This window comes from Mytilus californianus, unplaced genomic scaffold (genome assembly GCF_021869535.1).
Source record: "Mytilus californianus isolate M0D057914Y unplaced genomic scaffold, xbMytCali1.0.p SCAF_13, whole genome shotgun sequence".
In the NCBI taxonomy this organism is placed as follows: domain Eukaryota; kingdom Metazoa; phylum Mollusca; class Bivalvia; order Mytilida; family Mytilidae; genus Mytilus; species Mytilus californianus.
The window spans coordinates 41,140,343-41,158,296 of NW_026262615.1; the positions used below are offsets into that span (position 1 = coordinate 41,140,343).

At 31.7% G+C, this 17,954-nt stretch overlaps 1 protein-coding gene across 3 annotated transcripts in view; it reads right to left on the reverse strand.

The window, feature by feature from the left end:
- LOC127723674 (arf-GAP with SH3 domain, ANK repeat and PH domain-containing protein 2-like) overlaps window positions 1-17,651 on the reverse strand; it is a 65,653-nt gene extending 48,002 nt beyond the window's left edge. For all 3 annotated transcript variants that reach the window (XM_052230412.1, XM_052230411.1, XM_052230410.1), the window contains exons 1-9: window positions 17,443-17,651; window positions 10,549-10,621; window positions 8,879-8,959; window positions 6,719-6,780; window positions 5,400-5,524; window positions 4,769-4,844; window positions 4,242-4,295; window positions 3,143-3,228; window positions 2,488-2,647 (exon numbers count right to left, since the gene is read on the reverse strand). In XM_052230412.1, the coding sequence (XP_052086372.1) occupies window positions 2,488-2,647; window positions 3,143-3,228; window positions 4,242-4,295; window positions 4,769-4,844; window positions 5,400-5,524; window positions 6,719-6,780; window positions 8,879-8,959; window positions 10,549-10,621; window positions 17,443-17,568 (843 nt within the window). In that variant the 5' untranslated portion in view covers window positions 17,569-17,651. The remainder of the gene's footprint in view (window positions 1-2,487; window positions 2,648-3,142; window positions 3,229-4,241; window positions 4,296-4,768; window positions 4,845-5,399; window positions 5,525-6,718; window positions 6,781-8,878; window positions 8,960-10,548; window positions 10,622-17,442) is intronic.
- Window positions 17,652-17,954: the final 303 nt, after the last annotated feature.

Sequence of the window (17,954 nt, forward strand, 5' to 3'; positions counted from 1 at the left end):
CTTTTGTCAAAATGAAATAAAATATACTGAAACTAAACAAATAAGATACATGAAAAATAATCATAACTTAAGGACACATGGGAAAACAAACTAAAAACGTACAAGAAAAATGAAGCGTTACATTTTACACATGCACTGTAAAAAAAAATATAAAATCTATTTGTACAAAGTTAAGAAACAGTATAAAAACTTGAAGAAGAGTCTTGCTTTATAACAGTAAGTGAAGCAAGCTCATTGAGATTTTCTCCTGTTTCTAAACCAGTATCAATATATTTTATACTTTCTCTCAAATAACAGTTGTAGTATTTTTATCCTGCAATTTGGCGGGGACTTAAAATATTAACTTTTCAAATTTAAAGCTGTAGCCTCTATTTTTTTGGAAGAAATTATCCGGATATGAACCATAATGTTGATATAAAAAACAACGATGACTTAACCTTTTTTTTTATTGTATCTTTGTTTCATGACAGAGATACAATGTAGGATGCCCAAAGACAACATTTGTATATAAATTGTATAATTTTATCTTTATTTGTATGTATAGTATAGTAAAATAGCTGATTGCAGGATAAATACATTTATCTAAAGTGTTGATTAGTAGAGGGTACGAAACCTGTTATGCTTAGTTGAAGCAATAATACATAAGACTTATATTCTGAAAGTTATCAGATATGTTGCAAAACAATATTGTTTACGACAACACTTATTTTATCTCATATATATTTTTTTTTTAATTTAAAAATTATGCATTCTGCAAATATAAGCAAAACAATTGGCATATTATCCAAAATTTAAAACCAGATGTATCTTTACAGGGGCAAGATATTTTGATATATAATAATTAAAAAAGGTAACTTTTAGCATAGCTCCCCTACTATCAACACTTTAACATAAAATAAGCTTTACACAATAGATTACCAGTCCTAAAGTTGAGTTCCTGTTTTGCTTGCCCAATAAAAATAAACCACAAAATAATATAAAGATATCTACAGACAGCTAGATTTCTTCCATTTAAACATACATGGTATATATGAGAATGGCACTATGAAAATGGAGTACTGTGAATTTTGCAGTTTATCTATTCATCTATAGAGAAAGTGCCATCCCTGAATACCATGTATTTTAAACGTAACAAGCCTATAGGCAACTCTCTATTTTGCCTGTCTGATAATAGCATGAATGAACATTTCCCTCTATAGATTAAACTATAGCTTAATCATTACTTGTTTAACAAGCAAAAGCTTTTCATAAAAACTAGAAAGCAAAGGACAGATTTTAGAAGTTAGAAATTATACTATAAAAACATGATTAGATATCGTGTAGAGATAGCAGTCTACAGGCATGCAGACCTTACTAATTCTAAACCTCCTCGATAAATCATGCTTTTAAGGTTTTTAATTTTGATATTGAACTAAATTTGTCTGTGCATGTTATGGTGTTAGTTTAGCTTGGCAACAGTCGAATGAGATTAATGATATGAGCTGCGCCGGATAGAAATCGACCTTATGCAAATGAATTCGAATACATCTGTAAACCTATTTCGGGTTAAAAAAAAACTCCACGGAAAGCTGTAACTGTTTGGAAATTGAGTTGTCATAAGAACCCTAAAAAGCAGTTAAAAATTCATCTTTTATTTAGTATTTGAATGTTATATAATCAATCATAGTCTTACACATGTACATGTCAACGTGCACTTGCATAAGGTCGATTTCTATCTGATGCAGTTCATATCATAAGAATGTATTACAGTTTTTGGTAGATTTTCCAACCTGAGTGTGCAAATTTTTCTGGTTTCAATTAACATTTATCTTATAAAGGGGGCATCCAACGCTTTGACTAAAATAGATTTGGCTCGTTTAATTTTTATAAAATTTTGACAAAATATTCACTTTGACCTGTAGACGAAAATATAAATATTTCAAGAAATTTGAACGACTCAATTTACATGAATAATTTCATTGGATATATAGCAGTTTGACGGACACTAATTTTGATCATTTGAGAAGCTTGATTCTCTTTTACTAATAGTATGTGATTAAATCATTCAGCTGATTTTTAAAGAGTTAACTCCCTCAGGTTTTCTGTACCCCCTTAATGTGCCAAAGAACAGAAGATTGCATTCCAATCTATGGATATCTAGCCTAAAGTTTTTTTTCCTATATTGTGTGGCAAATAGAACAGATTATTCAAGTTTTATTTATACCTCCTTTTATTATTAAATTATCTAGTTACCCAAATTTGACAAAGGGCTATTCCAGAATTAGTTATATGGAGGTTGGAAGGCACTTACTTAAAATACTATAGATGTAATGGGTCTACAGTTATCATGCAATAACAAATTAAACTTCTAATTAAAATAGTATGGATGGGGGTCTTGGGGAAATAGTACCTTCCAAAACCCATACATTTAATTTTGGAACAGCCCTAGCATCACTATTAAATATAGTAACACCACATTTTGACCTCTTTCTATTCTGGTCTACTCACTTCCTTATAGGATGCCATTGAACCTTTAAGGGCATCCCTGAGTTTGACAAGCTCATTCCTTTCCTGATTCTGGGTGCGTTTGATTGTCTCTAGTTGATGAACTAGCTTATCTATGAACGACTGGAAGTGATTAATGGTTTTAAGTCCTTCTTGGAAGAACCTGTAAATATAAAGTGAAACAGCAGGTAATTTAAATATTAAGTCAAACTACAGGTAATTATGTATTCCATTTTTTTGTGAACAATGAATTATGTAATAATTAGTCCCGAGAGACAAAGTCTGAAATATATTCAATGAGTTACCAAACAACACATTAATTCACAAATGTATGTAGCACAAGAGTGTTACATCAGTGTTGTTTGGTGTTTTATTTTTCCATATTTGAATTCTTGGATTTGTAATTCTTTTAATTGCAAGTATTATATAAAATATTAAAGTAGAAAATGCAAGGAAACATTGGTATATATTTTTCTGGAAGTTCTAAATTATTCTATGTCACGAGAATTGTGCCTAAGAAAATTTGAATTTAAGGTTTTATATTTAACATTTTTACAAAACTGAAAATTATATTTATCAAAGAATATAAAGTGATTTGTTCAGCCAAAATTATGTCTTGAAATGACAATCCACAACTGTTCATCTATTTCCTACTTACATTGTCAATGCACGATAGTAGTCTACTAAATGCAGCAGCAAGTCCACACCTTTCTTTGTCTTGATTTCATTCACTCGTATTAAGTACTGAAATGGAGAGAGAGAACAATTATTATGATACAATGCAACTCACCATACTATTTGATTCTTTCTGTTTGTAAGCTTTAGGAATCATTGTTCCAAATATAGACAGAGATCTTTATTATACATTCATCAGCATCTACCTTGTGCTTGGCTTTAATGTTTAAATCTATTATTTGCAAATTCATTTATTTATGAATGAACCAATTTTTCATAATTTTGGAAAATTAAACAATTTCAAGTATAATTGAGTTGATGGTTTTCATCCATTGCTCGTCTAAAATAAACATCAAATGATTTTTAGCTGACATGTACTGTAAATTCAGGAAAGCACTTTCAAATTTTATCCATGGGTTGGTGTTTTTGTACAGTGAAAGTGTAAAAGAAAATTCTATAATTGCCTTTATCATATACATAGTAGTAAATACAGGTAAACTGTATGTGTAATACAATTAATGACAATCGTGTTGTATCAACCATCCATGATGATATTGACATCAGTCACGCTTACATAAGCTTTATCAAACCCCTTAATCTCATTGACGTCACATCATCGATATCAGTCACGCCTGTAAAGGCTTTATCAAACCCCTAACCTGTGTTACATCAACTTACGGGGAAAAATATCTGCTTTAAGTATATAATAAAGTGTACATGATATGACCTTTTCAATATCACACCCTGTATCAACCCTCAACCAATATAATCCCTTGAGCATAGCTCTTTAGATTATATTGGTGTCTCGGGTTGATACGGGTGTGATTTTTAAAAAACCATATGATATTCTCTATCTATTAATGGTTAACCCATTTTCAAAGTGCCTTCACTTGGTACCATGTGTGTTTAAATGCACCCGACCTATGTCAGAAATGTGTTATATTTTTCACTTAGTTCAATAATTTGATTTTCCCATTTATGCCAGTTATTTTTTTACTTCAAAGTTTACTAATATACTACCATGGAATTAAGAATATTTATTATTCCATGTCCTCATTAAATTTCCCCATATTTAACCATACCTCACACAACTGAAGTTGAAATACTTTTCTTTCTTTTTCCATTTCTTCAGCAATCTGCAAAACAAAAGTATATCTTTTTTCTTCCACCAAATATAAATCTAAAAATTAAGATGTTTACACAGGTAGATAAATTGACTATCAGAAAATTCTTTCTGCATCTGAATTAGTTTTGATATTGTTTCGAATGTTGATGGGAGGTAATTTGCATTCCTGTAGTACCTTCTGACTGATTTTTATGCCCCACCTAGGTTAGTAGAGAGGCATTATGTTTTTTGGTCTGTGCTTCCGTTCTTCCGTCCATCCGTCTGTTCGTCTGTCCCGCTTCAGGTTAAAGTTTTTGGTCAAGGTAGTTTTTCATGAAGTTGGAAGTCCAATCAACTTGAAACATAGTACACATGTTCCCTATGATATTATCTTTCTTATTTTAATGCCAAATTAGTTTTATCATTTTTCATGTAAGGAGTCTTCTTACTGATTGTTACTCTGTGACCTAACACCTGTTACTCATTCCTTATTAAAAATCGTACCTCTGCTCCTGTGATTGTCTCCCTTGTCATTCCAACTTCTTTTGCCAATTGTCTCTTCTCTTTCTCTATCTTTGAACTTAAAAAAAAAACCAATCATCATCTTTATCTTTATACATGAAATCAATTTTTCGTGGATTAAGGAAAAATTGTATGTTTGTAGATAATTGATTTTGTGGTTTTACAAAAGTCTGCTACAAGTCTATACACACTTCCTTGAACATTTAAATCCTTAGTTCACCTGCACCCACAAAATCCACGGAAATTGGTAACCCACAAATTAAGAATCCACAGTACTCTGGGTGAAAGGAAATATGTAGAGTGTAGACATTAGTATATCATATTTTGAACACAACCATTCTCTTATATTAACAATCTAGGTTAATTAGAAGAAAAATAATTGGCCAAAAAAAAAAGCAAGAAAATCTTCAACCTCAAAATTTCACTACTAACTAATACATACAATTACCATGATATATATCAACATTACAAATGTTTAGTACTTATAATCTAGTTTCAGTCTTTCCAGGTTTTATCTTAGTACTTACAATTTAGTTTCATAGTCTTTCCAGGTTTTATCTTAGTACTTACAATTTAGTTTCATGGTCTTTCCAGGTTTTATCTTAGTACTTACAATTTAGTTTCATAGTCTTTCCAGGTTTTATCTAAGGGTTTCCTCAGGTCACCTTTCACACCTTTTAAGTCATTTTTGAGGAATGTGTCAAGAGGAAATAACAGCATACTGTGTAACTTGGATACCTGTAATAAACATTTAAATACCATAAAAACATACAGTGTAAACCTGTTGTAAAGAAAATAATGAAAAAATACATCTGGAGTTACATCTTTTTTAATTTTGAGATATGATTTATAGACAAAAAAAATAAAAAAATATCAGTGAAGAATAAAGTATACTGTAGAATCCTGTGTATTGTACATAAATTTCTACTGAAGTGAAAAGGTTTGTAATTTCTTTAGATATGAAGAGAAACCGGTATATTGTTCTATACTAGAACCATAGGCTGTGTTTGATTTTTTATGTGCCAGCTCATACAGTAACAGACCACTGTACAAAGGATTGATTGATTATTGGTATTTTATGACACTTTTAGCACACATGACTATATTACGGCAGCCAGTTTTTGTTAGTGGAGGAAGCTCAAGTGACCAAAAAAACATTGACAGTCCAAAGGAATACAGGATATCATATTGTTACACAATTTTCTCTTTGCCCTTGCTTCTAAATGCCACAGACTTTGCAGAGAAGCAGTATATGCCAATTGAAAACTTTTTGGCTTGATATAAATGGAAACCTCTTCCATGCATGTTACCAGGAGAGCACTGAACAGTTGTAATGGACTGACATGGCGGTATGGGCTTTGCTCATTGTTGAAGGCTGTATGGTGACCTATAGCTGTTGATATCTGTGTCATTTGGTCTCTTGTGGAGAGTTGTCTCATTGGCAATCATACCACATCTTCTTTTTTATATGACAAGCTGATTTCCACATACCCACAGAGTTCAAAAATTTTTTTTCCCCCTTATGGTCCTTGAAAAAATCTGCTGATTCTCACAAGTATTTCTACTGAAAAATACCAAAGGGCCCTCTGCAAAATTTTGGTAGTCAAAACTTTTAAATGATCACTTTTCTTGAACTCTGTCCCCCCATTCTTCATCTGTGGAGATATAGATTTGATTTTGATTTTTTGGTTTTTTAACGCCACTTTTAAGCACTGCTTTTGGGCTATTTCATGGCAGCCAGTTTTTATTGGTGGAGGAAGCCGGAGTGCCCGGAGAAAACCACCGACCTTCGATAGGAAAAATGTGGAGATATAGAAAATAATCACAAATTCATTCATAGAACCCAATAATTCTTTGGTGACTAGAAAATTCTCACATATCCACAAACATTATCTATGGTCGTGTATGGAGATATAGTAACTGTTTACTCACCAATTCATTCATAGAACCTGACAATTCTTTGGTGACTGTAGAAAATTTGTTAAATGCATCATCTGTAACAAAAATGACATAAATTTTAATTTAAAAAAAATCATTTTCTTGTCAACATCATAGTGACACTTTTTTAGAACTTTTCAACCATTTCCACGCTGTAGATTTTGTTCTGATTAGACAGGTGGGTTTTCACAGGTTAATAAAGAACATTTACTGATTGCCCTGATACCAGGGTTACAGATTGGCGATGGTCATTAATCAATGGTCACTAATTTGTGGAAATAATCGATTAGATTAGGGTAAATCTTGCAGTTAAAATATGGCCAATGTTCACAGTTTTTGTTATGGAATCTGAGAAAATCTCCAAAGTTCAATTGATGACTTTATAGTACTTTAAAACGTGTTAATAATGATTTTATCAGGTTTTTGCTAAAATACTTAATGAAAAAATGTTCTAGATGGTCTAATTTACAATAATTTCAAGTGACCTATTACCTCTGATCAAATAAATGGATTAATACTAACATTTTATAGCAAAATCTTGGCCAATTGAATCATAAGCTTAAGTTCTTATCTTACCAGTGTGCATAATGTGCATCAAATTTTAAACCTGGCAAAAACTTTAAAATGGCCAAAAAGACATTTTGCTCTTCTTTTTTCATGCTATAGTTATGTGTTTGAAAGTTTCTGTTATTTTTATTGTAAACTGTATGTAAATTGGTTAAGGCAGAGTTTAAAAATGGCAATTTTAATGTTAAAATCTTAATCGCAACATTTTACTTTCGTGGCATCCTAAATAAACCTATATATTTATTAAACAGTTCATTTAATAATGAACATGTGTACTAGGTTTCAAGTTTCTTTGACCACAAACTACTTAAGATCAAAGCTTTAACACAACAAACCAAAACCTCAACCTGATATGGGATTGACAGACAGAAGCACAGACCATACAGGGCTCAACAATAACGCTTGTCCGATTGTCCGGTACCAGAGGGAAAAAGGGTCGGACAAGTAAAAACTATATCAAGCTTGTCCGACGGGACAAGTAAAATTATTCTGCAGAAAATAAATTTAATCCAACTTTGATGAACAAAGTAATTATAAACAAAAAACAAGAAAAGAGGATGAAAACAAGACATGTTTACTTGCAATCGATAATTTAAAACTGGTTCTTTGTCAGGTACTTTTTAACAGGTAAAATGCATACTATTCTCGGAAACCAGTCTTTCTGATCCGAATCAGCGATGTGCTTTGTAGATAAGGTAACTTTACAAGACAGTTCGTCACAAGCTCAGAAACTATTCGGCTCCAAGTTTAACATGTTTAATAGACAGTTTGGCACCATAGGAGACATATTTAATAGACATGATTAATAGACAGTTTGGCATCGCAGGAGACATTTCGGGACCAAGACAAATCAGTACCTCGTTTTCCTACCTTATTCTGTTGCTTTATAATAAATACCATACTGGTAATTTTTTTAACAAAAATATTTTTTAGATAAAAATGAAAAATTATTTACCATTAAATTCACAAAATCATACTTGATCATATGTAGAAAAAAACAATACTTGCAATAGGGTGACCTATAGTTGTTAATTTATGAGTCATTTGGTCTCTTGCAGAGAGTTGTCTCATTGGCAATCATACCTCAGGCTCATCTTTTTTTTTTTATTGATTGCATATGAATAAACATTTTTCAACTTTAAAAAACCAGGATACAAATCCAATGAGTGTACATTGACAGCCCTATCAGACGGTGCCTCATGTGCAGAATCTGATGAGACTTTGGCATTGATGAACTACATGTAGAACCTAGGTCCTGTGACATGACTAGATTCAGTTGTATTTGACTCATATTTTTGAATAGTATTTCAAAAGATTTAAATCAAATTCTGTTCTATTGTTTTAATTCATTTTGTTCCTTGAATCAACTTAAAATGCAAAAAAGGTTATTATTAAGATTTTTTTGGACAAGCTACAATTTCATTCGGACAAGTAAGTTTTGGTATGTACTTGTCCTACTGGACAAGTTGAAAAAAAAGTTATTGTAGAGGCCTGCCATAAAACATAATGCCCCACTACTATCGTAGGTAAGGCATAAAAATGAAATACCAGTACATTGTATTTATTTAAATACTGTATGATATTTACCGACACAAGGTTCTTGTTCCAACTGACTTTCTCCAACATGTTCAATGTTCTCAGCTAAAGTTTCTTCATTTTCTACATGCTCTGAAATATAGATAATAAAAAAATTATTTGATATAATCAGAATAATTCATCCACCATTAATTCAAGATTTCTCAAAATTGTACCTGTGGACTGTGTTCATAGTACTGTTGCATTACAGCATACATTACACATGTATAATATAAAGTTTAAATCTATTCATTAAAAATAACTGCAATTCGGATTTAAATTTTAGTTTAACAAGTTAACCATGTTCATAGGAAGATATGTATTGCTGTGTGTTTGTTTATTCTACATTGGCTAGAGGTATAGGGGAGGGTTGAGATCTCACAAAACATGTTTAACCCACCCACATTTTTGCACCTGTCCCAAGTCAGGAGCCTCTGTCCTTTGTTAGTCTTGTATGTTTTTTTAATTTTAGTTCATTTATATGTTTTGGAGTTTAGTGTGACGTCCATTTTCTCTGAACTAGTACACATTTTTGTTTAGGGGCCAGCTGAAGCCTGCCTCCAGGTGCGGGATTTTCTCACTGTGTTGAAGACACATTGGTGGCCTTCGGCTGTTTTCTGCTCTTTGGTCAGGTTGTTGTCTCTTTGACACATTCCCCATTTCCATTCTCATTTTATGTCACTCTATATATACATATAGCTACCTGGACATATTATTCAGTCTCCAAGAAAACCAGTTTTTGTTTATTCTCCTTAATTCTGCCTGCTTAGGGGAGAAGCAATAAATGCAAATTTTAAAATATTTGTTTTGACCCAACCACGCACTTGAGGCATGCTCCCAAGAGACTGATTTAATGTTATGTACAAACATGTATGTTTACATTTTCTATGTTTTGATTCAATAACAACTTAAATAAGTGACAATAAAATCACTTATTACATGTATTAAATGCTATCCTTGACAAGAAATCTTGGCTTCTTCTAACAATGCAGCCCATTGAAAAGATGGTGCATGTACATGTATACATACAGATTCTAATACTGAATTGAGTGTGATACGATATTTATCCACTCACGACAGTTAAAAATTTTCAAATTTAAAACGCCGCTTGTATTACACGAGATATGGTGGTGGAATCTTTTTCTCTAATGATTTTATGACGATGTGCAGACAATCTTAAGCCCTTTTTTCGAACGACCTACAAAAAGAGGTGTTCTTTCTATGTGACATCATCAGGCATGGTCGCCTTTTTACATGATGTCACAATAGGAATTTCAGAGGAAGCAAGAAAATTTGACATCATAATCGGATTTTGACTGATAAAGAGCTGAGATCAAACGAACCATTATGATTGAATAAAAATAATCAACAGGTCAGGAAAAGGATAAATGGGGTAAGAATTAAAGAAATATATTTCTCTAATTTTTGAATATTTCTCCACTCTCAACAGTTAAAATTTCAAGTATTTAAAAAGCTCAGCAAGCCTTGCGCTTTAAATATTAAATTTTAACTGTCTCCAGTGGAGAAATATCGTAACACACTTGTTGCAGTGGTGAAATCTATATATATATATATCACTTCTGTATTAAAATAATTTTATCTTTAAATGATTTTTGTTTTTGCAATTAATTATGTCAAACTTGTCTTATTCTAATGAACATTTCTAACATAAGATTTCCTACTTTTGATGGAGTTGTATAAAGCTTTGACTGACTTCTTCATCTTTGACACACTGCTTCTGTCTACATCTAATTTCTAAAAAAAGAAATATTACAATGATTAAATCATGGGTGAAATTCTAATCTAAGGATTCTTGTTTCAGGCTTTTAATTCCAACGTTTAATGATACAGAATAAATCAAGCTGTACAAAAGAGAACAGATACTATTCACTAAGCCACCAAGGCTAACATATTTAACCCTGCCACATTCTGTATGTGCCTGTCCCCAAGTCATGAGCCTGTAATTCTGTGGTTGTTGTTTGTAGCTGTATATCATATTTGTTTTTCGTTCATTATTTTGTACATAAATCGGGCCTTTAGTTTTCTCGTTTGAATTGTTTTATATTTGTCGTTTCGGGGCCTATTATAGCTGACTATGCGGTATTGGTTTTACTCATTGATGAAGGCCGTTCGGTGACCTATAGTTGTTAATTTCTGTGTCATTTGATCTCTTGTGGAGAGTTGTCTCATTGGCAATCATACCACATCTTCTTATTTTTATTTATTATACTTTTGGTCAAAATGCCAGATTTTGATTGGTTAATATGAGGGAGACAATTTACTCTATCCCATGGCAAATACTCTATTACCCTTCACGGAGACGCTTGCTCAAGCGTGTGCTTTAATAACACAGATGGTTGTTATGTATAAGACTACATAGTTTATTACTTTGCATTTGAAATTTAAAGAGAGAACATTCAGTATAATAAATTAAATAACACATATCTGAGAGGGTGATAGAGCAGATTGTTACCCCTTGAAAAGACATGGTCAACCTTGGCTTCGCCTCAGTTGACAATGTTTTCTCGGGGTAACAATCTGTCTATCACCCTCTCAGCTATGTGTTACTTATATAATGACATACAACCAAAAAACTCTCCTCAGCAAAAGCCAATTAGTACCTGTATCATGCATGTACATGTATATTTAATATATATATATATATCTTTATTCTCACACAATATCAAGGTCTTGCATTCATGTGGTCAAAATGCCCATTCTGTCATAGATAATATCGAGAAATATTTAACAAGGTTGCCTTCCATAATATATTTAATGGATGAATACTGCTACATGTACTTATTAAAGGGTAATGTTGTCAGGTAATATATTTTGTTATATCCTCACATTTTAAAGTTAGAAAATCTAACTATCTTGAGTGGAAAATATCGTTATCAAACATGTCAAAGGGGTAGCATGGTTCATTCTATTTATATTATAAATTATTCCAGAACAAATTTGCAGTTTCACATTTTGCAACTATAAGATTCATATTATAATATGATGACTTCATTTAAATAATAAAAAAAATGTTGTGTCACCTCTTACTAAGATATTACAAGAAAATATCAGGACCATATCATCAGAATCTTCAATTATTTATAAATCTAATGTCCATTAAGAGTTCAGTTGAAGGTCCAGGATTTTTGAAGAAAAAAAGGGGCACCAAGGCAAAGATAAGAGTATTACTTATACAATGTCTTTGCAATATCCACATATAAAGCTCCACCAGGGCCACCCCCTCCCTCACCTAAATCTACATCTGGAGTTATTTAAAATGCGATTTTTAAAAATAAATTTCCCTCTACTTAAAATCGAACGTTTAGAAACTGAATGTAAAAAATTACAAAGTTTATCATGTTACTTGACCAGGATCATTTTTTTTTAATTTAGGAGCTTACTGAATTTATGAATTACTTCCTTTTTTTAACCAATGTATTAACGATTTCTTTATCAAAATCCTGTTTGTATTTTTCAAAATCATAAGGAAGACATACTATAATAAATCATATTTCAATATTTTATTAAAAAAAAAAAAATCAAAAAATCAAAAGGTTTATCACTGTCTAGAGGAAATACATGTGACATGTGGATTTCTCACTCACTTCCTTACACACAGGGTTTATTTCCTGTTCACTGATCACAATTGTATAGAAAAACCACTTCAGCCATTTCAGTTGTTTACATTCTGTACAATTGTTTACATGTCAACACTTACAGCAAAACTTGTAAAAACCATAAACTTTTATCATGTATATCAAGACTAAGTTAATGTACTGGATGTGTCATGCAATTCAACCATGCACATGACCATGATGACCCAGAGAACTCATTGATCAGATACAAAAATGCATGGTCATGATCATATCAATCTTGAAAACTTTTAAAAAAAATACACCAACCAAAACATGATAGCCCACAAAAGGTCAAGGAATTTGAATGTTCCATTCTATTTTCCTAAGTCTTTTTCATCAAGGACTTAGTCTAAAAATCATATACATAACTCATAATAGGAATATAGTGAAATAAAATTTGAGAATTGAAACGGGGAATGCGTCAAAGAGACAACAATCCGATCAAAGAGTAGAAAACAGCCCAGGGCCACCAAAGGGTCTTCAACACAGCGAAAAAATCCTGCACTCGGAGACCAGCTTCAGCTGGCCCCTAAACAATAATGTATACTAGTTCAGCGAAAATGGATGTCACACTAAGCTCTAACATATAAATGAACCAAAATTTTTAAAAAATACACGACTAACAAAGGCCAGAAGTTCCCGACTTGGGACAGGCGTAAAAATGCGGCAGGGTTAAACATGTTTTGTGAGATCTCAACCCTCCCCCTATATCTCTAGCCAATGTGGAATAAACAAATACAGCAATATGCGCAGTAAAATTCAGTTCAAAAGAAGTTTGAGTCCGATGTTTGAATAGGTAACAGAAGAAACTAAGCAAAATGACAATGATCAACATAAATTAACAAAATCATATACATAACTCATAATAGGAATATAGTAACTACTAGCAGTTACTGACGTGCCAGCTCCAGACCTAAATTAAACTGATTGAAAGATTATGTCTTCATCAAATGAAAATCAAGCACAATCCCTCCTGTTCGGGGTTTAATATCATACCATCATAATTAAATATATCACCTGTACGAATTAGTACATTAACCATGTTAACCATGTTTACTTCAATGAAAAAAATGGTAATTATTTTGTCCGACAAAAAGGCTATGCAAATAACTGGAATTGTCTGTACTACCAAAGAAACTTCCGAAAGAGAAACCAATTCATAAATTTAAGACAGTAGAGTTAAACACTGTGTAACTGAATGTGTACCTAAAATGTGTGGAATATGTTGTTATTTGAATTTAATATTTGACCCTTTATGGCTTTAATTTTCTATTTGGATCCCTTAAATTAGTATTTAGGTCATTTAAGACCTTCAGATTTATGGACCTGAAGAAAGCAATGATATTTTTGCCTTTCTCAAATTTCACCACAGAGTAGAATAAATATGTTTCATCCTTATAATAAAAAATCTGAACCAATAGACCATAGACATTTTTTATTTTGGTTTAAATTCAATATCACATGTACAAAAAAGACTCTTTTAAAACATAAATTTGTAAAAAGGTCAGTTGTGAGTTATCTAAGATCATTTAAAGGTACCTCAGTTACTATGAATTCAGTGGTTGATTTGGTACACACATCATGTGTAATTGATAGTCTTAAGTCTATAAGTACATTCAGTTTTAAATCTATACATCAAACAATAAAAATGTCTGATCTTTACCTTTGAACCTCATCCAATTACATAACTACATATAATCACACCAATGTTTTCCCAAATTTTTTTAAGTAGTAGAGTTTAAAATCTTGAAGGCAAAGGTGCACATAGCTAGCTAGTATCTTTTTTACTTAATAACATTTACATGTATAATTAAAAAAAAAAAAACATGGCCAAATCATGATGTACATTCATGAAGTAAGCTGTATAGCAAGATACTTCAACTAGCTTCTGAAGAAAATATTGAAAAACTTCCTCTAGCTTGGTCAGCTGGACATGTATACATTACCCCAATAGTGAAAAAAAAATTGTGTAAAGCATAAATTGGTTTGTTCTTTCTGTTTAATTTGATAATTGAGTTATTTATCTAATTACTGTAAATAGACACAAGTAAGGCAAATATATATGATTATTGAAGGGCATAATTACATGAATTATATGTAATTCAATACAATAATTAAAGAGGAAATGAGAAAATTAGGCCTGTTCCTGCAGGGTCTTTGAAGTGATTGAGGTCCTCACTTCAACTCAGACTTCATTCATCCCTTATGGACCCATTTGCCATTCATTCAAACAAATCAAACAAAATGAACAATCAACTTTTAAATAAAAATATAAGTTGCTCTTTTTCTCATTTATATCTAAAATTGCAAAAATTCAACTGTCAAAAATGCAAGTTAAATAGTATGTACAACTATACTTTAAAAACATACCATAACGGCATTCCTCTTTGTTGGCTAAATATATAATGCATGTAGATGAAATTCAAGTTTACCCAAGGGTATCATTAGCTCATTAGTGAGTGCTTCCGTACTGACATGTTTTAAAACATGTACCTATTCAAAATTCCCTGCTCATAAATTAGGAAATTTATCAAGGCATCAAGATTCAAACTCCATCAGCTAAAGTTGATATGAATTTGCCAGCCTTTTCTGTTTCTCTGGGATAGGGGTTAATTGAAAAGATTGTGGTCGTAAATTTTGATAAACTGGGGCTTATACATGTATGTACCATATAGTATTAGATAAATAGATATGTAAAGAATGGGATCCTAAATCATTGCCCGGGGGCCAAATTATGCAAAAAACTCCTAAGGAAAACACTGGGAAAGTACTAGAGTTTTGTGTTGTCTGATAAAAAATCCTGCTTACTAAATTATTCATAACAATTTATCAAGGTTTATCTACACCAACATGACCAATGTCCTGTTAAAGTATATTTTGTAACCTGTACATATTAAAGTGGTTTCTCCTAAATGTATATGTGTACTGAACTTTTAGGTAAAGCACACACTTATGTCATTCATGTGTTTGTCAATGTATACTTCAGTCATCTTAAAATAGTGTATTTTTAAATTTATACATTGAGGCTCACATTGCTATATATCCTCATGGATAAAAATCATTTAATTGATACTGCACTGAATACAAAACTAATATAAGAACAGTTGCATGAAGAACAAGTTTTAAATAATGAATGTTTTTTATCAATGAACAAATTTTAATACCTTTTTTTGGTGTGTATAGTCATGATAGTACACAGGTTTTTACCATGGGATTGATTTCTGAAAAGGGGGTGCATATTATACATGGCTACACTGTTCTTGAGACTTTTTTTCAGGCCGAATTCCGATCAAGAAACCAGGTGGCCAATGTGGTATGGAGAAAATATTTTCGTTGCATAAACTTGATTGTTGTTGTGTTTTACATACATGTATATTTGTACCTTCTTGTATCTGATTTGTAATGTTATATGCAAATAAAAATCATTTAAATGCTTTAGTAGTTGTTTTTTGCATTTTCTTGTGTTCTCTGTTGCCGCCCGGAAGTTGCATTTGATCATGTCCAAATTAGAGATGAAGGATTCTATCAAAAGCCAAATTAGTGTAGGCGTTTCTCGACTTTATTACTTACTTTATGGGTTCTAACAAGGAATACAATAGGTAAATGTATGAAAATTGAATGAAACACGCCCATTAGATGAAAGCGACCGCCATTGTTTTTTTCTTTTGTAGTATCAGGTGATCATGTGTCATGTGACTTTTAATGGTTGTAAAGTTGAATTAAGTGATGATTTTAAACACATCTTTATTTTGTAACATCTTTTTAAAAACCTTCATACAAATTATAATTGCAGACATGTCAATGCAATCTTGTAAACTGTACGGATTTGATTAAGGAACAAAATTAATCTGTCAATTGATTTGTTTTGACAACGATTAGGCTTCCTAATTTCGATATTCAATAAGAATGTGATAACCAAGATTAAACAATTCAATTAGTACCAACAAACAATAAATAAAATAAGCAGAGATTAATATTTATTTCAGAGCTAATTTATCAACATAAATATTACAATTTATTTATTTATTGTGTATTTAAGAATAATTCCTAATGAATCCTTATTCTATACAAAAATCACCGACTATGCATTGCATATAAACAACTTCCCAATTTAACACTTCCTGTTGTTCTCAATCAACCACATCTGTAGAAACAATAAAGAATCAAACATCGTTTGCTAAATTATTTATCCTGCAACAATATTTTCATTAACCTGTAATCAACCAGGACTGAGGTTCAATGTGTCTCTGTAAGTGTAAAAGAAATCATTTTCAATGGGCACATTTTACTGAGTTTCAAGTTCAGATTTTTCCAAAAACTCCCAGCGTGTAAAGCATAAGAAGAAACTTTTTTTTCTCTAGCTTCAAGGGTGAAAAATGGGTGTGTACTATGCATGAGTGCGTTTTATACACACCAAAAGATGGTATACATTTATATAGGTATAATCTAATCTCTGCTGAGAAACTGTAACATCCTGTATCAAATTAAAATATTGTGCATGTGCAACTGTTATGGTGCACTTAAAATCTGAATTTATTCATTGTGCACGATTGTTTAACCGACAACCGTAAAATAAAACGCAGCCAGCTATGTGTTCTCCAACACAGAAGAAAATACGCAAAGCAGAAGACAGACTGGCCTACTAACTATATTTTGTAAGTATAGAAAAGGGAGAATAGTTTTCTGCTGTTCAAGGCAAATCAACTCCTTTTATAGATATATACCATGCATGTCGTTTAAAGGATGCTAAATGTAATTTCTGTATGTTTTGAAGGGAAAAAAAACATTTAAAATTGGTCTGTGCCCCCTTGACCCTCAGATACTAACAAGAACACTGTATCGATACTGATAATAGTATTTCAAGCACCGTGTATACACTCATTGGTAAGGTGAAATATAGAATATTGGCTGTGGTTGTATAAATATGTTGTGTCAACTCACTTCCTCTAATGTGTTCACTGTGTTTCGACACTGCGACAACCTTTTCGTGAAAGACGATGTCGTCGGAGATTTGTAGTCGTCCCATGTTTCTTGTAGAAAGTCCGAGACGCTTATTTGCTCGGGCATTTCAATATTTTTAACGCTTCTGTTGGAACATTTAGGAAGTTTTCATATCACAGGAAGTGAACTTGTCCCACTTGTCGATTCAACATGGCCTCCCTAATTTGCATATATTGGAAATGCTTAAACTATGATGGCATCCCTGACTCTGTATCAATATTTGTTTGCCAATATTTCTTTTAAAAATAATATCGAAAATATATTCGATAATTTTTGTTTTGATTTCCGTATTTTTATTCAAACATTACAGCACATTTTTAGGATGAATAGAACTGTTTATTGAATGTATGTTCCTGCAAATAATTATTGATTATAATTGAGAGAAAAAGAGTTACCTTTCCTAATATGGTCATTTTTGTAAAAACTATTTTTTTTCCCCTTAAGAATTATTT